Source organism: Amphiura filiformis, chromosome 5 (genome assembly GCF_039555335.1).
Source record: "Amphiura filiformis chromosome 5, Afil_fr2py, whole genome shotgun sequence".
NCBI classification, from domain to species: domain Eukaryota; kingdom Metazoa; phylum Echinodermata; class Ophiuroidea; order Amphilepidida; family Amphiuridae; genus Amphiura; species Amphiura filiformis.
Genome location: NC_092632.1, coordinates 45,926,105 through 45,953,378, shown reverse-complemented (window position 1 = coordinate 45,953,378; position 27,274 = coordinate 45,926,105). Strand labels below are relative to the sequence as shown.

Sequence of the window (27,274 nt, the reverse complement as noted above, 5' to 3'; positions counted from 1 at the left end):
AACCTTATTTTGCAGCAAGGAAACTTGGACCTCAACGAACAGCCCACACTCTCGCGTCGCAACATCTTGCTCAGAAATATGAAAACGATATCAAAGAATCAGGCTATGACCATGATGACATAATGTTTCAAGAAGCTGGCTACGATACGTCCTTATATACATATTCTTGGGTTAAAAATCAGCTAGAAAGACCTCTGTCTGAAACACGTGTTCTATTCGTTAAAGAAATGATAGAAGGTATCATCGAGCGATATGATGCAATACCTGATGGATTTCAACATTCATTTCTCATCCGACACCCTCTGAGAGTGTTTGCGTCTCTACGGAAGATGATCAACTCAACTCCAAATAAGGATAAGAAAATGACGGATCTTCCAGCAAGTATGATACCAGCTGGCTATTTCTATAAAGAGATGTGCGAGTTACTGCTCCATATAAGGGATACAAATTACCAAATAAGGGAACAAAATGAGCAAAAAGGTATTGTTATCATTGATGCCGATGATCTCCTTCAAGATCCACGAGGCATTCTCCAAGCATACTGCAAGACCACTGGAGTGCCATTTGATGAAAAATTACTCAAGTGGAATCCAGGGGATGATAGGATGCTGAAATGGAAAATTCCGGAGCTTTTTCTTCGAGCCTTCAGGATAGGGATTCATAACAAGACATTTACTCATTCGAACTTTGGTAAGCCTTCAACGATGCCTGATCGTGAAAGTCTGCCGGATGATGTACTTTATCTCGCTGATGCAAGTATGCCATACTATGACATTTTGTATGAACAAAGAATTAGACTTTCTTCAGATTAATCGGTCAAGGAAATGTCAGCTAAAACAAATTATGAGATCTCCAAGCAGCCCAGTGATTAAAACTTCTTGTTAAATTCTACTATTTCAGCAAATTCGTACTAGTAAACATGGTAAATAATCATATAGGAATTGTTTTCCGAAAATGTCCTCCTTTGAGGTTGTAAGATGTCTACTCGATGCCCCGTTGCGTCGTTGAGGCTCCGGAAGATAGAGGGCATTTAATAGGGGGCATACGAGGCCTTCCTCGAGGCGCGAAACGCTGAGGGGTGCATGCATTTAACATGAATTGTACCCTTTAATTCAAGTTACACTAAAATTGTGAATTTTACCCCAGAATTGTGAATTTTACCTTAAATTATTGGGGCCCTAGTGTACTTGGGCCCCACCAAAATTATTGGGGGCGGTCCTCAGCCCCCAGCCACTGCCGATGTTTATTCCCTGAGTACATTAATGCCATATTAGTCCGCACGATATACTCGTGCGATACACTCACTTCATGTTCATTCGCCTGTGTAGGATTGACTTCAAGTCACACATAATAACATAAAAAGGATTTTAGAATAACAAAAGATCAAGCTCCGCAATCCTGAAGCTACAGAGCGTGAACAAGAGCTAACAAGGAGAGCGAATGCCCTTTATACCCGCCTTTAATGAATGTTCAGAAATATTTTGGTGTGAGTTCAGAAATAATACTTTGGTGGGTGGAGGGCAAAGTATACAGGGGGAGACAAAAACGTTTTGGTTTTAACTTCTTGAAGGCGGGGTAAAGGTCTTCAAATTATTATGGGGATTTTGGCGCACTTCGCGTCCAATTGTCAAAGCAGGTGTCAAAGTGCTAGTGATTTTCAGAAATACTTTATACATAATTTATTTACAATTTTGCCCCTTTTGAAGCTAGATTTTCTCTCCGCACACTGCCTCTCTCTTTAGGCTCCGCTAGCCCCAATACGCCGGTCATGTACTGCACAGGCTTTTAAAACGCGCATAGGGTCTACACATAAAGGGGTTACAGTTTATATGAACTGTTTCCAAGTAAGCCTAAAATTTGATTTCTTCTAGATATTACTAGTCAAAAAAATTATTTTGCCAACTTGCCCATTGCCCAAAAGTGCCCAACCAGTAAATTATTTTGCAAACAAAAGATTAGGCACCATATAATAATAATCATAAATCTAGTAGGCCTACCATGGTGCATCTCATGGAATCAACTTGTATTTTGAAAGTGTTGTTGAATAATGAGAGTGGTCCATCTGCTAATTTATACCATGCTCCGGAACCGCCGGGGCCTGGGGGGGGGGCCGGCCCCCTCAATAATTTTGGTGGGGGTCCAAGTACCCTAGAGCCCCCCCAATAATCTGAGGTAAAATTCATAATTTTAGGGTAAAATTCATAATTTTAGGGTAAAATTCATAAATTTTCGGGTAAAATTCATAATTTTAGGGTCAAATTCATAAATTTTCAGGTCAAATTCATAATTTTAGGGTCAGATTCATAATTTTAAGGTAAAATTCATTATTTTAGGGTATAATACAAAATGTAAGGTATAATTCATGTAAAAATGTATGCATTTCAAAAGATACCCCCTCCCGCATCCACCCCCTTCAGCGTTTCGCGTCTCGGAGAAGGCCACACATTTTGGCCCCCCCCCAATATTCAAAATCTTCCGGAGCCTCTGCCATGTTTACTTCGGAGTAGGAGCAAATATCACACAGTACACAATAGGAAACTAAATATTAATATTATTTTGAGCAATTTCGACACAAAACCTGAAAGAATTCATTGAGCCCATAAATTTGGATTCTTGAACGAGGCATGTTTTTTTTTCAATATAGGCCTGGACTTGAAACATCATCAGCTATTATCTGAAAATAATTTCCTGCAACCAATTATGTTTACTTTTTACACCTTTCAACTGTGATTCTACATGGATCTTATTCTTTATTATTATATGCGCCGCGGACCCCCCCCCTCATAGTTATTGCATAGCCTCTAAAATGTACCGCGGGTACCATGGTTCTTTGACTGTATTTGAGTGCTAGTTGCTCCTTTATGCTTAACAAATACCAGCCTCCTGTGTAATGTGCGTAATTGATTAGATAGTTATGTAACGGTCTGTTGTTGGAAAATAAACACTGCAAAACAAAACTGGATGAGCGATGTAATGTTAAAGCTGTTTATTTCATTTTTATTACAAATATTTCACACTATGGTTTTGTAAATAAAGCAAATAATAAGGGTATATCATTTTTTATGAAACATTAATATGGATCTTGTTAAGGTATTTTCTATGGTATATATTTGATTATGTAATTTCTTCATCCGTACGGTATTTTGTTATTACACTAAATGGATGTCAACCTTGTGTCAATAAATGGTTGTCCACGTACGCGTGTATGTATCAGATAAGCTTAATCGGGGTTTTGCTGAAATTTATCTGTGGTTGCGATTTGCGAAGTGAATAATCATTGAACAAGTTAAATAATTATGGCGTCTTGGAAGCAGATATCATTTGGTGTTGTCACTTATCTTGCAAGCTTACTTGTGTTCGTGTTAGCAGGAGAATCGGGATCCGGTAAAGGTAAGCTTATTTTTTATGCATGTATCATCACTGATCATGTATGTTTTTCTTCCTCTTCTTTGAAATACCGTCTTCAACGACAACGTTGCACAAGCATGACAAGGTCAGACTGTCAAGGAATCAATTTAAAGGAGTATTTCGTGATCCTAGCATCCTCTTTTTATGACATTTTTCAGTAGAAAACAAAAAAAAAATAGTACGGTAGGGATTTTACGTTTTCAATATTATAATATTACATCGCTGCCATGGACGGTACTTTTTTGCGAGCTCGCTAGGATTCTAGCGAGTAGATTTCTTGCAATATTTGGCTTATTTACCATCCAATTTATATCCTTCAATGTACCTGTATAAATATCGTTAGCATATGATATCCAGCGCGGTCAAAAAAAGTTTTTTGAGGTTTCTGATCGTCACGATGTTAGACATGTCCACATTCCTTATTATAGATGGTGTGCGCATGCGCCGAGGTGTCAGCATCTCCTTCTACATCGAAATGAAATTCAATTGCCAAAATGTTTTGTAATGACTTTAACTCATGCTAGAGCTCCTAAGCAGTTTTCTTACACACTCAGCAGTGTCACATTGTCTGTTGTTAGTAATCATCCATATCTTGGTGTATCCATATCCAACAAACTAAACTGGAACAGTCATATTCAAAATATCTGTGCAAAAGCAAACCGTTCATTAGGCTTCATAAAACGTAATCTTTATTCATGTAACCAATCCACCAAACTTACAGCATACAGATCACTAGTCCGGCCGCAAGTTGAATATTCCTCATCCGTCTGGGATCCGCACACAAAAAAGAACATAGCCCAGCGGGAGAGAGTGCAGAAAAGAGCGGCACGATTCATCCTCAATGATTATAAATCTAAATCTCCCGGTTGTGCGACCCAGATGGTCACAGATCTGGAACTAGAACCACTCAGCACCAGGAGGAAGGCTAGAAGACTCTGCGTATTCCAGCAAGCAAGACTAGGCGACCTGTCCCTGCCCATCGGAAACCTTCTACAGCCCGTCCAGCGCCAGTCGCGGCATCATCATCCAGAATCCTATTCAACCATATCAGCCAACAAAGACTGTTACAAAAACTCATTTATACCAAAGACAATACGTGATTGGAACTCTCTTCCACCTCACCTAATCAGCATCACAAAACCGGAACCCTTCAAAACAGCAGTAACAAAATATCTAAGCAACCAAGACTAAGCAAGAATTTCAAAAACCACAGCGCAGATCACACATCCTGGCCGTTTGTCTCCATCTTGGAGTGTTGGACAGTACCAAACTCAAGACTCAAGACTCAAGGCTGGTGATATATTGGAGTCCAAATTCCACTTTTAGTGACTTTTGTGAGCCAAATTGTCCCAGAAATCATTCCATCGTGAACTTTAACTTCCAATTATACCGGGAGTAAATTTTTAGTCGCCTGGTTACTGCAGTTTTTCCAGAATTTGAACTTGAATTTTCACTGCTTGGATCACATACTTCCACGTGTGACGCAGCAGGAAATTCACTGTGGAGGCCATTTTGTTCCCTCGCCCGATTGGATTGAGGCTTCGCTTGAGCCATCCTTGCCTTGTGTTTGCTGCAATTTACATCTAGTATGCTTCTTCAAGCAGCGAGGAAGTCAGCAACGATGGAAGCTTAAATCCCCATGTGTCGTGGCGACAACGGTGCGGTTTGTAGTAAGTTAGTAAGCCGGTGGGGTCGGGTGGCCCTCCCGTTAGTACGCATACAGGTGAGATCGAACTGAGTAATAGTCGACCATGTTGTTATCTAATGCTATGAATGTATCCATGATACTTGTTGGGTTTTACATCTATACCCACCAGTTCACCACTTTTATAAACTCACACTGTGATGGTGTAAATTATGCCCAGGATAAAAAGTCTGAGTTCTGGGTCCCAAACTTACACATGTCACCTGAACAAAGCTTTCAAAGCATCCCAGGAATGGTTAATATCCTGGCACATTTGAACTATAAACATCAATCCCTTGGTCTTCACCAGACCAACCAGCCCGTTAAGCTAGTTTTGACATATTTCACTTTCTTGGTTATGATGCAAGCTGGGGACTTACACCCAAACCCAGGGCCATACACGCCAAAATTTCCGTGTATGTTATGTGGCAAAGCAGCACGGTGGAACCAGCGTGCTGTTAGCTGTGACGAATGTCACGGGTGGTTCCATGCTGATTGCATGTCCATGTCCACTGCCGTCTATAATGTCCTTGTTGAAAGCAGCCAAATTGAGTGGATATGCTGCCAGTGTGGCGTTCAAATTTCGCAAGTTCTCTCTTTACCAATAGTGACATTGAATTGTCCAATAGTTTTGATTGTCTTTCAACCAGTCACTCCAGTTCAGTCAGTAATGTCACTAGCAATAATTCTAGCGCTGAGCTACCAAGCTCACCCCTAGCTGCATCCTCACCAACCAACACTGTAGAAAAACAAAGAGTCAGAATCACAGAAATACATGCAGACAACAACTCAAAGTAATGGTTGTCAACTTTCAGGGCTTACGAAGCAAAATTGCAGACCTAGCTTGCTGCATCGAGCAGCACTCACCCGATGTGGTGATAGGTTCTGAGATGCACCTTGATGACACTGTGAACAGCAGTGAGTTATTCCCACCTGATTACACGGTGATCAGGAAAGATAGGAATTTCGGTCCACAAAAAGGTGGCGTCCTTTTGGCTTTTAAGAATGACCTGGTCATTACCAACCGGTCTGACTTAGACAGTGATTGTGAGGTGGTGTGGGCCTCATTGCAGATTCACGGAGCTAAGCAGATAACCATTGGTGCTTTTTATAGGTCCCAAATTTTGGAGCACCACTGAGTACCTTGACCAACTACGCGACTCCCTTGACAAAGCCAATTTGTCGAGGGAGGTCAGCTGTGGTTGGCAGGTGACTTCAATTTTCCAGACATTAATTGGGAAAACTATTCAGTTAAACCCAATGCCCAGTATGGCGTTTTGTCTAGACATTTTTTGGACATTGTTGATGACTTTGGTTTTACCCAGATAGTCACCAAACCCACCAGGATTAACAACATCCTTGACATTTTTCTTACCAACAACCAATCCCTGGTTGAGAGTACCTCAATGACACCAGGAATCAGTGATCATGACAGTATTCCGGTCATATCCATTAACGTCAAGCCCAAGCTTTGTAAACAGAAACCTCGTAAGGTTTTCATCTGGGACAAAGCAGACACATGCTCTATCAAGGCTGAACTCAAAGAATTTAGCAACAAATTCACCACCAAAGACACTTCTCAGTGTTCAGTGGACAGCCTGTATGAAGAATTTATTGAGACTATTAATTCAGTGATGGAAGATCACATTCCATCTCGTGTTGTCAGGAAAAAAACCTGACACCCTGGATTAATAAGAGAGTCAAACGTTTTCACAAAAGAAAACAAAGGGCTTACAATAAATATCGTAAGTCTCCTAATCAGGAAAATCTGACTCATTTTCAGGACCTTCGTAAATCAACACAGAAAGTTAGCAGGTATTCTTACAGGAAATACATTAATTCCATTTGCACTGAGTCATCCAAAAAAATTTGGACATACATGAAGTGTCTCAAAAAGACACAGTTGGTATACCTACCTTGAAAAAGAATGGTAAGTTGGAATCCGGAAACACTGCGAAAGCAGACATTCTTAATTCGCAGTTCAGTAAAGTTTTCACACAGGAGAAAGTTCAACTCCCTCACCTACCCCCAAGCTCAATCCCATCAATTCCCAATTTCAAAATTTCAGTTGACGGTGTCATTAAATTACTTTCGGATCTAAACCCGCACAAAGCCACAGGACCCGACGGGATCCCAGCCTGGATTCTCAAGGTAGCCGCCGAGGAGATAGCCCCGGCATTGTCTATGATCTTTCAGAAATCCTTGGATACCGGCGAGATCCCGTCATCCTGGCTGCGTGCCAACATCTCCCCCATCTTCAAAAAAGGCGATCGGTCAGACGCATCCAATTACCGTCCCGTATCCCTCACAGCCATATGTAGTAAAGTTCTGGAACACATTATTCACTCCCAAATCATGACCCATTTTGACAAGTATTTTATTTTATCTGATAAACAACACGGCTTTAGAAACAAACACTCCTGTGAGTCCCAATTACTTTTGACTGTTAATGACCTGGCTTTTTCTTTAAATAACAAATCCCAAATTGACATGGCCATCATGGATTTTTCCAAAGCCTTTGACACCGTCCCCCATAACCGCTCCTCCTTAAATTAGACAGATATGGCATTCGTAATAACCTCCTCATTTGGATATCCAATTTCCTCAAGCACCGTGAACAGAGGGTCGTTGTCGGGGTGAACACTGACTTGGACAGAGGTTGTTTCTGGCGTCCCTCAGGGCACGGTGCTTGGTCCTTATTATTTCTTGCGTGTATATAAATGACCTGCCCCAAAATCTTCATTCTGAAGTCAGGCTTTTCGCCGATGACTGTGTGGTCTACCGTGAAGTCGCAAATGATCTGGACCACACTCTTCTCCAAGATGATTTGGATACTCTGGAGAAATGGCAGAATGAATGGCAGATGCATTTTAATACCAAGAAATGCTTCATAATGAGAATCACCCATAAGCGGAATGTTAAGATGTTTGATTACAAGCTGGGTAGTTGCATACTGGAGGAAACAAAATGTCACCCATATTTAGGAGTTACAATATCCAACAACTTATCCTGGTCAACACATATAAATAACATCACATCAAGTGCAAACAGATCACTTGGTTTCATTAGGCGTAATTTATACTCATGTTCAAAACCCATAAAGCAAACCGCTTATACATCCTTAGTTAGGCCGCTGTTAGAATATTCAAATTCCGTTTGGGACCCGCATCAGAAAGAACTCATTAATAAAATTGAAAAAATCCAAAAAAGGGCAGCCAGATTTGTTACGAACACATACGACAGAACCACCAGCATTACTAAACTAGTCAGCGACCTGGATTGGGACACAATGGCCAACAGGAGAACCGCCAACAGAGTAACAATTCTTCACAAAGCAAGACCTCCTCCTGGCCCTACCGGTCAAGACTTACTGCAACCAAACCCGCGTCAATCTCGACACAATCACCCAGCTGCTTATAAAGTAATCACCTGCAACAAAGACTGTTACAAACAATCATTTTTCCCCAAAACGGTAATCACCTGGAACAATCTACCCTACTCAATAATACAAATTCAAGACCCTGCCAGCTTCAAAACTGCAGTGATGGAACACCTAAGAAACGACTAATCAACCCATGCGCACACCAATTCCTACACGCCTGGTTCCAGCTAGGGAGCGTTGTGTAGTACCAACTACAGATACAGATACAGACATTCAATCCAAAAAGTTTGGACCACAGTAGCTCACATTCAATGGCTTAACTGTGTAATCCCCATACGGAAATACAAAAATTTGAAATTTGGACACCAGAAACTTGACGACGTAGTCTAAAAAGTGCCGGTACTTTATCCTTGATATAGAAGTCAGCATGCAGTGAAAGTTAGATTTCATAAAATAAAATCGCCTTTGTGTAAAATGGATCGTCGTGGTGAAAAATGATGCATTACATGCTTTTTTTGTACAGTAAGTCATTGTAAGGCATTGTCAATGATGGTCGCAGAAGAGTGCAGTTTTTAAAAAACAGACATTTGCCCATAACTTCGCTAATTTTTGACCTACAGACATGGTTGACCCCTCATTTTTTAAGTTAAATAATCACCTTTTTAAACAAAATAATTTCGACGTGAAATATCCTACTTGAAAATTTTGTGAACATGCCTAACGATGTCGATGAAACACTTTTTAAAAGACACACATCTTTCTCAGTTTTCCCAGCCATTTTGTTTACTCGTTGTTATCGACTAGTGCCGTACTATTACGCTGACTTTCGTATTCGGCGAGGAGGATGATTTCGACCTCCTGGTTTGTTTACAAACAGAGAGGTAGACAAAAGACCGTTCCGCTTGTCCAAACACTCAAGTCATGCAAGTATCAGAAGGATGGTCCACAATAGCGTGATTCACGTAACATTATAAAGCTGTCACGTAGAACCATGTGCTTCTATTGTCTAATTTGCCATCAAGATTTCATATGGAAACAGTTCAGACCCAGAACAGGATCATGTCGGAAATTAATATTTTGTTCTGGGTCTGATTGTTCGGACTAGTTATCGACTTCACCAATCCCCCTCAGAGTGCAACATGGCTGTATTGCGAACACGACTTGACAGAAACCGGCTGTAAATGAGGTGGGTCATCTCGTGACTTGCATTGTTTCATCACCGAACACGCTCGTCGGACGTAGGGGGTCAACAGCTTGGAAATTACCTTTTAAGTATCAGAAATACCAAGTTTAATTTACTTGGATACTTTGACTTTGACTGGGTACTGGCCAACGTTCCCTGCAGGAATCACACGGTCAGGAAAGGTGTGCGCTTGATGTTATGCTTAGTCTTGCTTGTAGATGTGGCTTGCTATACATGTAGCTGCTTTGAAGGTATTTGGTTCTTGTATCTTGGCTATTGAATCTGGAATAGTATTCCAGTCTCTGATTGTTCTGGGCAGGTAAGAGTTCTTGTACATTGTAGCAGTCTTTCGTGGCTGCTAGTGTTGCGAAGGCTTGTGAGTTAGTATGCCGTGACGTTCGTGGGGCGGGCTGAAGGAGTTTTCCGACAGGTAGGGATAGGTGACCAGTGATGGCTTTTTGAAGTATGGACAGTCTTCTACACTTCCTTCTGGACTGCAGCGACTCCCAATCTAGCCATCGAAGTAGCTCTGTCAGGTGTCATGCAACCCTGTGATTTAGACTTGTAATCCCCACTTACAAAATGGGCCGCTCTCCTTTGAACCATTTCAAGCTTGTTGTTAAGCACTTGTGTATACGGATCCCATGTAGAGGATGAATATTCCACCAAAGATCGAACCAGTGTCTTGTAGGCCAACTCTTTCACATGTTGGGGACAGCGTTCGAATTAAGATTTTTTTTCTGGTTGTCCTTCGATAAATTCCCTGGTAAAGTATTATTCAGATTTCCTTTTACCAATTAAGCGTACTGCTAGCTGTCCAGCGCGTATTATTTTGCACAAGCTCCAATGCACGCGCTTGACGTCGCGTGCGTATACGCGATGGTTCAGCTGTCAAAGGAAATCTGAATAACACTTTATTTACCACCCGGCGCCCACCGCCGGCTAGCCAACATTTAACCTAATTTTAACAATAGAGGCCGTCAGCGTGACGTCATATGCCGCCATCTTGTGGGTACACGCTGTGATGGTCGTTCGATCTCCATGCGTGAGCAGCAAAATCACCGCGTTGAGGCGCGATAACATCTGCGTGGCAAGCTGCGCTATGCGCGTAGTGTCCGACGCATGAACACACAGATCATTTGTACCCACAAGATGGCGAAAGGCTGACGGCCTCTATAAAGGGCAGTGTCATGTCAACAAACCGGTCCCTGGCAAACATGGCGGCACAAAATTCTCACCGGCGATTTTCGATGTTTGCTGTTAAAATTAGAGCTCACAAGTCAGTATTAATGTGCATTATATTAATTATTGAAGTAAATTAGGTCATAGTTCGGCATTTTAAGGATTCAGTGACTCCAAAAATGAAGTGCATAATGCAATTTGAGGCAACTTTTGAGCCTAGTTTTATGAAATTATACTGAGGAATTTTTCTATGGTTGTCCATCGGACAACTGCCTTCTTAACTTTTACTTGTCCTATCATTATTTTGGTTGTCCCGGACAATCGGACAACCACTTAATTCGAACACTGGTTGGGGACATGAATATAGATTTCTACGTATAAAGCCCAAGGTGCGGTTTGCGGATGCTGTTATGTTATCGATGTGTTTATTCCAAGTGAGTTTATCAGTGATTGTTATGCTGAGATATGGGTGGTTATTTGTTATTTTGTTGTCTGCAAGATAGAATTACCCAGTGTGTAGTCAAAATGGAACACAGATCTTTTATGTGTGAGTCTCATTATAAAACACTTCTCTGGGTTGAAATGCATTTGCCAGTCTCTTTCCCATTTTATGAGTGTGTTCAGGTCTTGTTGTAGTGCATCTGCATCAAACTGATTTTGTATTTCTCTATATAACACACAGTCGTCTGCAAAGAGACGGACTGTGGAATCTATGTTGTCAGGGAGATCATTTATGTATACAAGGAACAGTAGCGGTCCAAGCACCGTGCCCTGAGGGACGCCCGAAGCAACGTTGGTCCACGTCGAGTGTTCACCACAGACTACGACCCTCAGGACACGATGCTTAAGAAAGCTACTGATCCATGTATGTGTCTTGTTGTGAATACCATATCTGTTTAATTTGTTTAAAAGCCTACGGGGAACTACATCAAATGCCTTTGAAAAGTCCATGATTACCATATCCACTTGGGATTTGTTATTTAATGATACCGTACATTGAATAAGATATGATTTGCAGATCAGATATGGGAGTACCAATTTCATATAAATTGACTGAATTGCAAAAAAAATTGTTGAAATGTTTAAGCTTCGCAAAACGTTAAGTGTGTAAATCCCACTGACGCACAAAATGGCAAAAGCCAGTCTCTGTGTACAAACGGCGTACAGTGTACACGAGACTGGCAAGGGAGTCTACGAAAAAAGCTTAAATTATTCCCAAAATTGCATGTGTATATTAGCATGTAATATAGTGGGAATTCCAATTGAATGAACGCAGCTTTCAATAGCGTGACGATTTGTTGGGTACACTGCTCGATGTACGCCAGCGTGTGCGACTGTGCGTGAGTAATGCGGAAGTGAATCCAACCATGCCACACCAACACACTCGTGATTGGTTAGGATTGTATCCAAGTTTGTGTTGTAGTTTGAAATATGCGATATACGATCGTGGTTGGATTGAGTACAGCTGCTGAAAGCCGCGTTCATTCAATTGGAATAGTATACACTGCTCCCATCCCCCATAGACAATGTGTTGTTATTTATTTATTTATTATTTATTTAAATTTATTTGAACACAATATTTCAACAGGGTAACCTGCTCAATAAAAATTGATTTTCAGCAGGGCCCTGCTTAATGTAAAAAACACAGTTTTACATGTTAAAGAAAATAAATATTTACATAAACATATAATCCATCCATAAAACCTTGATTAAGAGACACGTTGACGTAAAATACATAAAAGATATGTATATACACTGTATACATTATTGAATATTTGATTAAAAAAACATTAGAAACTTTATAAGAATTACATAAGAATATAAATATTGACATAAACATATAATCGAACCATAAAAAACATAATGTTAAGAGACATGCTGATGTAATAGACATAAAAGATATATATACATAAATAGGATAATTGATAAAAAAAAACATTAGAAAGTACATAAGAAATATTCATTGATATGCTAAAAAATCTATTGAAATTGTAAACATAATTTAAAAATACAGAGCAAGATGATGTCGACTCATAAATGGCAAGATACATTACTATAATTTCAGATCTTTTTTAAAACCTGTTTTAAAAGACGAGAATGATTTTGCATCTCGGATATCATGTGATACATCCTTGACATTGAAACATACTTTTACCATAATAAGTATTAAAACCAGGCTTGTAAAGATTTCCAGCTTTGCTTGTTCGTGTATGTACAGAATGGATATATAGAACTAACTTCATGAAATAAATCATTAAGGTAAACAGGTGGGATACCAGAACGAAATTCAAATTTCACGATATCTTTACTAAACAAATTAATATGCAAGAATTTTTTTGTACATAAACATTATGTAGCCAGAGGTTTCTCCAGTGATATAAAAATCTCAACTTTTTTTGAGAAAAGTGGGGGATGATGATGTGGATCACGAAAAGCCCTTTTAAATTAATACTAAACAGGCATACAGGTTTACATTTACTATAGTATAATGAAAGACAGAAAAAGACTAGTTCACGTCTGAGGAGAGTGTGGCTGAGCGGTTTAAGACGTTGGACTGTAAATCCAAGGGTCGAGGACAAGGGTTCGAAATCTGAGTATGTCCGCTTGAGCTCGGCTGGCTCTTTGTGTCCTTGAGCAAGGCACTTTACTCTACTCAATGTACTTGCTGAGCTGTCGGTCCCATGTACATGTATTTCAGACATTAATGCAGTGTGCACATTAAAGAACATCACAGGCTATTCAAAAGTGCAGGGGATCATCCTTTACTGTTGACTGTACTTCAAAATATACTCATCTACTCTAGGTTCCAGAGTAAAAATACATGTAAGTGCAGCTTGTTTGTATGCAGTGCGATAATACTCATACATATGAGGTAGGCACTAATAATAATAAGAAGAAATTCTGACTACTAGACAGAAAATGCGGCAGGTCGGCAACCAATCACAGGGATTCACGGCGTGCCTTTGCACTGATGTCAGATGCGATTAACAGTGTTGTGAGTCGGTAAAGTACCGGTTAAAGGAGTATTTCGTGATCCTAGCATCCTCTATTTATGCCATTTTTCATTAGATATCCACGAAAAAAACCTATTCCCAAAATTTCAGTTTATTCCGATTTTGCGTTCGCGAGTTATGCATGATTATGTGTATTACACTGCTCCATAGACAATGCGTTGTAATTTCGTTCTGGTGCACCAGAATGAAATTCAAATTTCACGATATCTTTGCTAAACGAATTAATCTGCAAGAAATGTTTTGTACATAAACATTATGTAGCCAGAGGTTTCCAGTGATATAAAAATCTCAACTTTTTTGAGAACAGTGGGGGATGAGGCTGTGGATCACGAAATGCCCTTTAATTTACATGGTAAATTACCGGTAATCTACTGCCATCTTAATTTACCGTGGTAAAATAGGGTAAAATATGAAATAAATGAACTTTTTATAAATTAAAACTTTTATTATTATTGTTTTTGTTTGTTTGTTTTATTATAGATGACAATTTTGTTTTTTATATTTGCACAACTTACTTGAAATAATGATTTTGTAGACCCCTGCTACCTGTAATTTAACTGCCCATAATGTACAGTGATGTACGGTTCTATTTAATTGGTGTACAATAGACGAGTGATTGTACATTCAGGCAGCATATTCTTGTGACTTACAAGTACATTTATTGCATTTAACACTCAATAGCCGTGTTCAGACGGGCTTAGGGGTAAGTTCGTGTTAGCGCCCGTCTGAACAAGTATCGTGTTAACTACCTCGAAGCTTAACACGAAAGATTTACCACAGAGAAATCTCTGTGGTAGCCAACACGAAGCGATCATTCCGTGTTAGCGCCCGTATGAACAAGATTCCGGGGTAAGCTTGACCTTATGGATACAACACTTACAATTTCGCAGTATTTTAAATTTCTTTAGCAATAAATTCACAATAATGTGTCTCCGTTCACATCATGAAAGAAGCACTGACAAAAACGAAAAAGAAAAAAAAACAATAACAACAAAATTTAAGTGGTCAAAAGAAGAAACGGAAGAGCTGATAAGTGTCTTGAAAGACAGAGAAACTGAGTGGAGAAAAAATAACCGCTAAAAAACACGTGTAGGACATAATTGCCCTGAAACTATAAGAGACATCGGCTTCCACAGTGTACTTGCAGTATACATAGCAAACGGGCCTATAACTTCCAGGAAATTCCTATATTTACCACGAAGCAAAGACCGAGCCGTGCAGCTAACACGGAGTGCTTAGAGTTAAAGACCACAAGGAAGGACCCTGTGGACAAGTATCCATGTTAAGGCATGACCTTGCACTACCTCCGTGTTACGGTAACACGGAGGTAAGCTCCCGTGTGATCATGCCTATTAAGGCGATATAATACCCCGATTTTCATCAGTACCCCTCTTCTTTTTTTTCTTGCAAATTTATTAAGTACATATATATGTTTATCACCTCATGTCCTGAACTTATAAAATATATCTACATATAAAGTGAATTTCAACAATTTTAGTAAGTCATTTTAGCCCTATATATTTTTTTGTTTACTGTAACCTAGTAACTCAGATCTGTGTTTCATAACAAACCATAATTTATTCTTTTGAAAATGTTCAAGTAGGGTACATGAATAGAATACATTAAATCCTTTGTTATACTCTCTATAGAAAATCTATAGTGGTGCATGCAAAATACCTACCATGATATAACACTGAATAAATTAAATAAACACTTATACAATGGATGCATAGTCATTAGTTGTTAGGAGAAGAAAAGGCTATTAGGTCACCGTATGTCAGGTTATAGGTCAATTGGTTCAGGTCAAATTTAAGCATCAATTTTGAATACACATGTGAGAGTCTGTGATATCATATGAGGCATAATTTTGATATTCTGTCTTTAACTGGATATATATCGAGAAGTGCATGGTGGATATACTAATATACCTTGGGATGTAAATGGTGAGTACAATTTAGAATGCCTAGTTGAGACGGATTTCACAAATAAATATAAAATAGTTACCAAAATCACAAAACTTAAGCTTACGGAAAACTACCCAATATGGTTGTATAGGTGACAAGAAATACAATTTTTTCATCATTGCTGTAGTATGGTTGTTGTAACCTGTTACCTATGGCTTAATTAAGTTTCAGTGCAATAATGTCGCAAGTTAAAAATGCAAAATATAGCTCAACATTGAAAATAGAAGAATTTTAACCAGTTCCTTTTTGATAGTTGTGGAATGTGGAGCACCAAGTTCATGAAGTCATAAAAGAAATCAGGAACCACTTATTCCCATTTTACATATCAACTTTATTTCCCTAATGTGTTAGCAACACATATCCAAAATTTTAACGAAATCCGTTGATAGTAAGCTTTCCAAAATGAAGTGAATTTAAATCATCAGTGATGTACCTCCTTTTGGCTTCTATCTGTAAAAGCATGTAAGCTACATTGATACCGATACCACCAATAAAACGAGAAGATTTGCCCCTTCATTTTGCATACCACTTTGTCCAATTTTTTTTTTTTTGTAATTTCTTCACAAAATGCAAAAAAATGCAACAAAAAAATCAATGGGTGTAGTACCCCCTTAAAAGCAAGAAATAAAACAATAACACCTCAAAACTTTCACATATTAAATTAATTTTGAAAGCAGCAACCACCCCCATCCCATACTAATATTAAATTTCTATTTAGTCCTGAGGGCTTCCATTTAGTCCTGTAAAACCTAAGAATAAGGTAGGGCTGCTAAGAATGCTGCGATTTTGGAGGCCAAAAACACACCCTGATTTTCCAAAAACTGCAAAAATATGTGATTTCCCTTAAAAAGCGCATTTTTTTTTTTTTTTTATGATTTTTAATTTTTTTTTCATGGATTTGGAGAGTCCCTGGACCTAACATCAAGTGCTACCATCATTAAAAAAAAAAAAAAATGAAAAAAAAAAAAAAAAAAAAAAAAAAATTAAGAATACAGAGAACATTCCTTAAGGGATCTGGAATGAGCGTTTTGAGCATTTCGACAGTATTTTTTGTGGGACATGAGAGCACATCAGACATATCAAATTGCATTCTGAATACGAAGAATGTCTTTCTAATATCAAATAATTTTTTCAAATTCACGATATAATACAATATTTATGACAAATTATAAAAATTTGATATTTTTCACATTTTTGATATATAACAATCCTCGAAGTAAATTTTATAAATCTAATGATCTATTCTTAAAGTGTATGTAGCTGGGAGGAAAAGCCGACGGTCAATTGAAAATTTTGACCTTTCATATTGAAGATACGGATTTTTTTCCCAAAAAGACCAAATTTTTTTTGGTGTTTTGGGAAAAAAATCCATATCTTCAATACGAAAGGTAAAAATTTTCAATTGATCGTCGGCTTTTCATCCCACTTACATACACTTTAAGTACATATTATAAAATTTACTTCGAGTACTGTTAAATATCAAAAATATCAATTTTTAATCATTTGCCATAAAATGTGTATTACATTGCGAATTTCAAAAAATCCATATTTGATATCAGAAGGACATTCTTCGTATTCAGAATGCAATTCGATATGTCTGATGTGCTCTAATGTCCCACAATAAATACTGTCCAAAGGTTCATACCCCACCCCTTAACCATGTCACTTGGGGATGTTTTGAAGTGACCGCCACTTGAGATGAGTCTGATATTTATTCCTAGCTATTATGTGAAATGAGACACATGTAGCCTCCGACAAGTGCATCGTTTTGATATGGATGTACACAATTTCTCAACAATTCCTTTTTTTAAATTATATTTTTGACATGGATGTTTGGTCAATTTCCTTTTGTTATGACCATCCAAAATTGACTTTGACCTTTATGGACATTTTAACAAAAACCTCTCTAAAATAAACTTTGATATTTAAGTTAACCTCCAAAATTATGTCCACACCCTTAATTTGCATCTAATTTGCATAACTATTATTTTCTTGATTACACCTGAATTTTTATGTGACAAAACTATCTGAAAACCACATTTTACATAATAACATTACTCATAAAATTAAATTATACTTACATTGGATCCAAACAAACAATATGTTGACTTGAACTGAGCTCCCTCACATGGTGGTCATTTCCCTGGTACTGCCATCATCAAGCACAGGCGTCATTACAACCTCTAGACTGGTACAGCCGTACATCACCCCATGAGCACGCATAACCACTTAATTACATTTGTACCAATACCTTTATTGGAACCATTTATTTATACATACTCTTGTATAATTTGCTTGGACGCAATTATAGTATGTAAACAGTGGCCTTCTTCAGAACTGCCAACTCATCCTCTTTTCGCAGGAGACTCCCTACTTTTAAACCTTCAGAACCCTTAATTTGTGGTCATCTCCCTGAAAAGGAAATGGTTTCGTCCATTAAGATGTACACATTTTGACAATCTCCCTGATTGCAACAGGAAATCTCCCTTTTTTCAAGATTCAAATGTTGGCAGCTCTGCTTCTTACACGAAACTCATAATTGAAATCAACCCTGATTATTCGGGAGGTGGGAGATGGAAAAACCCACATCTTTCTCCGATGGATGTTTACTATCAAGTGACCCATCCAGTCATCCACGCCCTATCATTCAGCGGGATTCGAAACCTCGGCTTTTCCCGTATTGTTCTGAAGTTTTCCCGATTGCCGTTTCGCTGCTTGATTTCGCTCTTGACTGAACACGGTCAATGGACATTGAAACTATTATACAACTCTTGTGAACGCACAGCACAAATAGCGGGAAATGATATTTAATGGCTAAATATTTTCACGGAACTCAAATCTGACTTGACAGTGCTTGGCTGATCCTCGCTGGATGAAAGTTATATTGATTTATGGTCTACAGAAATGCCTCCTCTCCAGACCAATGGTATGCGTTCATATCGATCGGTTGGGCGTCCAAATGTCCCATAAACGTATTATAGAACTTCTTAACCCCCCCACGGTGCTTATAACAGCAGGCTGGTAATCACCAACCTGCAAGAGAGTCTGTGTAATGCCCTTATTCTTTTTCTGTGTGTTTTGTACAGGATTCGGTGACCACATAGACTGGGTTAAACTTGATGATGCTTATGGAATAGCAAAGGAATCGTAAGTATCCACCCAAGACAACTATATGCAGTTTTGTTGTAAGGCCAAAAAAAAAAGGTTTGTCTCAAAGCTTGCGCGCGTGTTTTTAAAATCGCACAATTTGACAAAAAAGAAATGCGGACAATTTTTTTATTTCAAAAATCAGACTTTTTCTCAAAATACCATGAAAAAGTCGGAATTAAAAAAAAAATCGCATTTCGCATTTGTTTTAAATTTCTCGTGAGCTTTGAGACAAACCTTTTTTTTTTTTGGCCTAAGGAGAGTTAGATTAAATTGCACAATGTCTCACCACATAGCATACTGTTCTTTGAATACATTAAGTACTGTATTAGTGTAACATTTATGTATGTATTACAAAATGATTTTAGAATGGTCAACTATTCTCTTCATTTTGTATATTTTCAGAAACAAACCAATCATGTTGATAATACACAAAACCTGGTGTGGTGCATGCAAAGGTAATTCATTTATGTATTTATTATAATATAGCCCTCTGTGTCACTAATCAGGCATGCCACATGGTACTACAACTATGACGGACTCATCACATTAAAAAACCGGAAGCCTTAATTTCATGAGACAAATGTAAAATGTATGACGAAGATGTTTGGACAAAAGTGATATGGAATTTGTACTAATTGACAGCCAACAACAATGGATGATGGTCATACGCAAATTCAAGGTTACGGGTATGCATTTTTGGTCATGATACTCGTTTAACCAATTAATGAACAAGAATATATTAATGAAGGATATAATTGGTATTATTCCTTCCAAATTAATCACCAATCATGTTTTTACACATGCTGTGATCGTTTCATAAGGGAGTGTTCATAAATACTTTGGTGGGGGGGTTGGAAAATATGGGGATCAAACAAATTTGGGTCCTAAAAAGGGGGATCAAATTTGTTTGCGCGCTTCGCGAGCATTTGTACCATAAACTTATTTTGTCGGCAATAGGTGCTGGATTCACTGGACTTCAAGAATTTTTCTCCAACCCCAATGTCAAAAAGAAATCTATGCCACTGTTAATGATGTATATTTCTTTTTTAGGAAATAAAGGGGGGATCAAAAAAATTTTAGACCATAAAAAGAGGGGATCAAAAAAAATCCACCCTTTTTTAGGGGGGATCAAAAAATTTTTGACGTCCGAGGTTCCAACTTTTCCAACCCCCCCACCAGAGTATCTATGAACACTCCCTAAGTGTGTTGAAAAGAACGGTTGAAATATGGGTTTGTGTGATCAAAACTAAAATTTACAAATTATCAAATATATGTCCATCAAAACAAATAGTTAATTTTACTGTACACCACTGTTATCAGCAGCCTCACTCAGCTCCAAAAGTCCAAGAAGCTCATTTAGAGGGGTTAGTTAAAGAGGAAGCCCCACCAGAGCAGTTCTTGTGTGAACCAAATCTGCCTTGTTATCAAAGTAATCAAATGAGGGGAGCGTGGCCTAGCGGTTAAGGCGTTGGACTGTGAATCCAAGGGTCGAGGGCTCGAATCCCAGGTCCGCCTGAGCTCGGCTGGCTCTTTGTGTCCTTGAGCAAGGCACTTCACTCTACTTGCTTAGTGCTTCGGAGGGCACTTTAAGCTGTCGGTCCCGTGTACATGCATATTTTCTCAAATTAATGTAGTGTGCACGTTAAAGAACGTCACAGGCTATTCGTAAAGAGCAGGGGTCATCCCGGTACTGTTGACTGTACTTCAAAAATACACTCATCTACTCTAGGTTCCAGAGTAAAAATAAGTACAGCTTGTCTGTACGCAGTGCGATAATACTCATACAATGAAGGAGGCACTTATAAGGAAGAAGAAATAATCAATTACAAGATTATCTCTGCATTTGACAGAAGCTAATTAATGCAATAATATCAAACTATCAATTAACACCTCTCAAATTCAGAGAGAACTGATTAATTTGATAACCAGGAAGTTTTGGTTCACCCCAGAAGAACTGGTCTGGTGGGGCTATCCTCTCTAAGTACAAAAAAGTCTTATCTACAATAGCTGCCCTATACACATTTGACACTTTCTGTATTCTATATTGCACACATCACTTGGATTGCCTACTTTGTGAAAATATAATGGTTTTGAAACATTCATAGTTCTTGTTTGTGTTTGAATTCCAGCTTTAAAACCCAAATTTGCTGAATCTAAAGAGATAGAGAGACTAAGCAAAGAGTTTGTGATGGTCAATGTAGAGGTAAGAGAAAGATTGATTTATCCCTACATGTGTCCATAAAACAAACCTAATGAGGAACGTTACATTTAAGTTAAAGCCACACATAAAAGTAACAGATGTGGAAATAAGAGTAAACTGGCTAGTAGATATCAGTTGGTAGTCCTACTATCAGTTGTAGTCCAGTCCTGCTAATTCATGGCATATTGGATGGCCTAGGGGAAAGTTAGCGCATATTTGCAAGACTACCCATGCCTTCAAGGTGAAATAAACCTACTCATGTTACCGTCTAGCTTGATTTCTGATCTTTCCCTTGGAAAGATGACATTCCAATCTTCCCTTTTAAGGAGGGATATATGTGACCATCCAGCACAACTGAGCCCTAAAGTCGCCAATCATCATTTTTGAGATATTCAACCAAAATATTCTGCTTGAAATTAGCTTTAAAATGATGTATATCATGTCTATAGTACTTGACATTTAAGTAGTGAAAAATCAATAAAACAGTCAATAAATCCTTTGTTTCCTACTGTTTATTGTTAAGTTCAATGGAGCATATCTCAATAGTGGCACTGGCGACATCCGGGCTCAGTTGTGGAGGATGGTATACGTAGACAGAGCACAGCTGTTGTATTCAGCCATTTGCATTTCAACTTGTATATCATTGACAGAATCTTCCAAAGAGTGCTCCGTGGAACTCTATGGTAGAATAAGAGCTGATTTGACATAATGTTTTTTATCATTTTCTATCTTGATAATATAATAACTTTTTCTGAGGTGACAATCTGCCCTACATGCCACCCGCTCACCCCCTCCCCAATAAGTATGTATGAAAGGCACAGAGGATGCTTATTACTAGAGAAGAGGTATGATAAGCTGGTAGAAACTTCTACTAAATAAATAGCAGTTTTTTGTTACTTTGTTTTTATTGACAGGATGATGAAGAGCCAAGTGATAGCAAGTTTACACCTGATGGAGGCTATATCCCTAGAATACTCTTTCTAGATGCTGATGGCAATGTCAATAATGCTATCACTAACAGCAGAGGCAATCCAAAGTATAAATACTACTATCCCGATCCTACTGGAAGTAAGTCAATCAATCAATCAACCAATCGATCAATCAATCAATATGTCAGTCAGTCAATCAATCAATCAATCAGATAATTAAGAAATGGACACAATAAACATTTGAATTGAAAAAGATCTCACACTATCATGCCAGTCCCATTGAAATTCGCAGTAAGAAAATGGAAGTTTTTCTTCACAGGAGAAACTTAGTTCTTAGCAACAGTTATGATGGTTGAAATGAGCCCTTGTCTGATCTCTCTGAATACGGTCATTGACCACCATTATTTTTTTCGACTGAGCCTTGAAGCTCATGATGTCTGTTGCTTACATACTCTCCATGCAAAATCATGATTTTCTTGACAAAAAATAAAATAAAATTGGTGCTTAAAATCATTCAAGACTACTCAATATCTCCTGTTTGTGGTAGAATTGCAGGATTTAACATTATTATGTTTTCAGGGTTATTAGGAGTTAAGAAAGCCTAATAATGATAATATTGGATGGCTTATTTCGCATGATACCATAACATATCGGATTAAGTCATACAAATATCGAACTCGCCGTTGGCTCGTCCGATATTTTTATGACTCATCCGATATGTTATGGTATCATGCTCAGCCATCCAATATTATATCATTACTAATCATGGTAAATCCAAATTTTAGCCAAAATCATGCAAATTTCTGCACATTTTGAGATTTATTTTAGTGTATATCACCATTTTCCTTGTGAATTATAACAGGCATTAATATTAAGAGCACTCAAACCATATTTCTCTTTGGTGGTGTGAGATCATGTGTATTTTTTGGGGTTGGTGTGTTTGGAAGATTGGTGTATATGTTTCTCAATTCCAAGTCAATACAAAATACTAATGTGAACAAATTGCCCTCTCTTTTGTTCCAGTTATAGCATCAATGAAGAGTGTCGTCCAACCTGCTGGCAGTAAACTGGATGGAACCAATGATGAACTTTAACCTCTGTTGATGGTATATCTTCACTGCAATAAAAGACCTTTTTTTTTCAGTAGTGGTATTGTAAAGGGGTACAGAGGGTTTATGAAATGCTAGTTAGGACTTGTTACTGAAAGATCCCAATGCTTTGTTAATGATCTTGAGATGTGAGCATCGTATCTGTCAATCTCCAGCGTGGTTTGACTATTATTAAAGATGAGAACAGGCTGCAGTCTGCTCAATTTGGGATTGGTAAGAAGTGGTGTGGGGATCAGCTAGATGCTTACATAATGTATAGCGGGAAATTTTTGCTGGGATCTAATTTTCACTGTCGAACAGGCAGCCATGAATTTTTAACCCTGCAAAAATATTTATTATACATAGTACTTAATGTGAATACCGTAATTATATTTGGAAACGCAAATTAAACACCCACTTAACTGTCTTAAGTGTCCAGGATTGATAAAATAACGAAAATTTAACCCAGTGAAAATACTCTACTATACAGTAGTCAAGATTAAAAAAAACACAAACTGTGATTTCAGATTGTTTTCAGCCAACATAATGAACAGGTGGTGCTATTTTGATATGATTCGATAGAGGAGACGCGCCTATTCCTGATAACAATGGACATACATTGGGCTATTCCAGTTGAAATCCATATACCCCTATGAAAGACATGACCTTAATCTCCCACACAGGGGATGTAGATTTCAAATGGAGTCACCTATTTAGGTAACCCCATTTGAAATTCACACTCACTGTGTGAAAGATTAAGAGCGTGTCTTCCATAGGCATGAGAATTTTCAGGTTTAAATGTGTTAAATTTCACACGCTTTTTCATGTTTTTACAAACATTTTAGGTTTTTTCATAGATGATCATTCTCATGTCTGGTTTGGTTTAGTCTGATAGGGATAACTATACTTTATTCTCACATTTGTTTGCAAACCATAAAAACAAAACAAACCCTATAAATTTATGATCGCAGTATTATTCGATCACAAAGAGAATTGTGTGTACATATGCTTTGTCTTTCAATAGCTATGGGTTTTGTTGGGTGTGACACAAAGGTTTAATATATTATCTAGGATTGAAGCATGGAGGGCGTAAGCATCTGGTAGAAAATGCCCCAAATATATTGTTTTCAAAACAAATGTTTTCATTCCAGGTATTTTGATATATAAGGCAAAAATGTGCCAAAGGGAGATATTTGTGTGTGCTTTCATCTATATCTCAAGAACCACAGAACCCATTGAGCCAAATATTTAGTGCTTAGGTTTCAGTAGATACTAGTACAGTAAAATGATTGTATTATTGAAAATGATTGTATTATTGTTCACAAGTACAAAGACAAAAAAATGGTGTACAGCTGTACCTCAGATGTTTGCAGTTCCAGTTGAATACAGCAATCCTATTTGATTATTGTCTATGACATCTCCATGACAACAGTTACTATGGATACTTGTAGAGCATATTACTTGTAGAGCATATTACTTGTGCTTTGATTAGGTGGACCTAATCAGTTATTAGGTTTTGGTAATCATCAAATGGTAACTAATAGAGTGTCAGTAATCACAGTATATTTATATATATAAATTATCAAAAACAGCAATATATTATTAAAGACAAAGAAATGGGTATTGATATCGACCTACTCAATCCAAAATACGATATGTTGGTTTTAGTCACCTGCTTATATATTACTTGAATCATGTAAATTTGAACTACCGATTACTCATTTTCCCATAGGCATAGATTTGTTGCATAGGATTGGAAGATAAGATATCTATTACAATCCGAGTCAATGTGTCATATCTGAACATTTTACAACCTACAGGATGTCCCAATAAAAAAAAATCATAAATTGCACTCTCTTTGAGTCCTCTTTATAAAACATTTATCAATTTTGTTTTAATTATAAACCTGATGGAATACATGGAATAAAAATCAGTTCATATGACCAAGCTCTGAAGAAAAAAAATTTGCTTCTTAAAGAAATACATTCTTTAATAATTTAAAATTAACTTCAACACTACTTAAAGCTTCTTGGATGAGAAGATGATAGAGGGTGGGTATTGAACTGAAGGCCTATAGATAATAACATCACTGCTTCTCCATCTGACTTATTAGCTCAGTTGGTAGAGCATCGGTCCGGTGATCCGAAGGTCCCAGGTTCAAATCCTGGATAGTCAGTGAAAAAAAAAATTTCACTGGCTGTCATTTATGTATGTGTTGACTTGTGTTAAAAACCTTTCTCATATTCAACACTACTTGTTTATTTCGGTTACCGGTAGTGCTGTTGTGGAACTTTCTCTTCATCAACCAATGTTGTTAGCTCTGATGTTTTCTTGGAAACAGCTAGAGACCAACCTGATCAGAATCTGCAATTCTATAAATACAATCTTGTTGATTTTTTTCCACTGTGACTGATGATAGAGTTATGTGGTCTTCAAACTCTTGAGAGCATGGACTTGATAAGGGAAGCAATAATTATGATGAGGATGCTTTTCAATGCAGTGGCGTGCCGTGGCGCTCTCCTGCCCGGGGGCTGAAGGAAATTTAATTTTGCTGCCCTTCCTCAACAGCCCGAAAAGGTTGACCCTTTTTTTTAGGTGGTTTGAAAAGTGAAGAGCAAAAAAAAGAAGGATTTTAGGCGCTAGCGCCCTAAAAGCAATGTATTCTAACATTTTCACAGTTTTTATACTTTTTCACATTTTTCCGCCCCGTTTTTCTTTACTAATTCTTTTTGCCGCCCCTTATTCTTCTGCCGCCCTTCTTTTTGCCGCCCCTTCTTCTTCCGCCGCCCCTTCGTTTTGGCCGCCCCCCTACTTTGACCCTGGGGGCTGGCGCCCCCAAAGCCCCCAAAAAAGATATGCGCATGCAATGGGACACCCTGCAGAAATGGCCAAGAATATTTTTAATATAATTGTATTAAATTATTACAGGTGTAACTAAAGTCAGTCATTGTCAGTGTATCAGATGTGCTGTGTGAGTTGTCCTAGACCATTAAAGCAAGGTCATAACTGATAAATGGTTTATAATTATTAACTAACATATCTAATCTTACCAGTCAAAGTTTGAGTATAGTCGGTTCTAGCCAAAGTGACACATCCAATAAAGGTTGTATATAGCTATAGTCAGTACTACTAGACAATTAAAGATGTCAGTTCTGCTTCATCATATGAAGACCAGACCATGTATATTCCTTATGCAGCATGTTTAAATATGTACCTTAAATACATGTAATACACGGCTGATAAGTACAGTGTTGAAGGAAAGGGAAATATTAATTATCATAATGACTCTTTAAAAAGTTGATGTAAATATTGACCTGGCACCTTTTGTGTACAACTGTCATTATTGTTTCTATTATATGTATATTTTGTAATGGGAATTCTTGAAATACAAAGGGAAATTTAAAACAAACGCACAGTGATATGTCGCTTTTATGTATAGTAGTCGTTTATTTGGACTAAAATCGGTTGAATATCGGAGAGAATGTATGATATGAGAGCTTTTGATGTTGTGTATAGTAGTATGTGCATAGGTTTGAGTCGGCGGTCAAACAAACAAATACATTTGTAAGTGAATATTAATTTCTTCATTTTCATATTTTCAAAACCGTCCGGAAGAATAATAACAATTCCTTTAAAAAAGGAATGAGGCACCCAATGGGAGCTTCGATATTCTGAAATAGCTTGAAATGTAACCGTTTTGATAACATAACATAACAACAAGTATTTATATGCGCTTTTGCCTAGGGATTCAAGGCGCAAGAGAAAAGAAAATTCAAAAATTCAAAAATACATAAATGACTTAAAGCCTTTTTTCAAAATATACCTTTTTTTCAAAACCGATTTTTTTTTTGTGGCATATTTGTAATACTTACACATGTTCCAACTTTAAAAATCTATGAGCAAACTGTCTAATTCGCCCTATTTGTAGTAGAGCGGGATGATTTTCTGTTGGTCCTACATATTATCATAATTTTTAGATTATGATAATATGTCGCAACGATCTCAAATCGTAGTCTCCTACGAAGCCAGTTTGGTTGCACTCCCTCCACATGTGGAGGGAGCGTAACCAAACTGGCTGCGTAGGAGACTA

General features: G+C 37.9%; 1 protein-coding gene and 1 non-coding gene across 2 annotated transcripts; both read left to right on the top strand.

Moving 5' to 3' along the window:
* The first annotated feature begins 3,176 nt into the window (after positions 1 to 3,176).
* LOC140153233 (thioredoxin domain-containing protein 12-like) lies at positions 3,177 to 24,066 on the top strand. Its single transcript, XM_072175922.1, has 6 exons — positions 3,177 to 3,390; positions 18,904 to 18,964; positions 19,370 to 19,422; positions 21,097 to 21,170; positions 22,082 to 22,235; positions 23,120 to 24,066. Exons 1-6 carry the CDS (start codon positions 3,297 to 3,299, stop codon positions 23,188 to 23,190), a joined length of 507 nt encoding a protein of 168 aa, XP_072032023.1. The 5' UTR covers positions 3,177 to 3,296; the 3' UTR covers positions 23,191 to 24,066.
* A 1,220-nt stretch (positions 24,067 to 25,286) lies between these two features.
* Trnat-ggu (transfer RNA threonine (anticodon GGU)) lies at positions 25,287 to 25,360 on the top strand. The gene has a single exon. It is a non-coding gene; the product is annotated as a tRNA-Thr (tRNA).
* Positions 25,361 to 27,274: the final 1,914 nt, after the last annotated feature.

Excerpts from the sequence above, each read along its gene's own strand:
- LOC140153233 (XM_072175922.1), top strand. The coding sequence starts at position 3,297 with ATGGCGTCTTGGAAGCAGATATCATTTGGTGTTGTCACTTATCTTGCA. Across the intron at positions 18,965-19,369 it reads TATGGAATAGCAAAGGAATC|AAACAAACCAATCATGTTGA; the intron begins GTAAGTATCCAC and ends GTATATTTTCAG. Across the intron at positions 22,236-23,119 it reads CTATCCCGATCCTACTGGAA|TTATAGCATCAATGAAGAGT; the intron begins GTAAGTCAATCA and ends CTTTTGTTCCAG.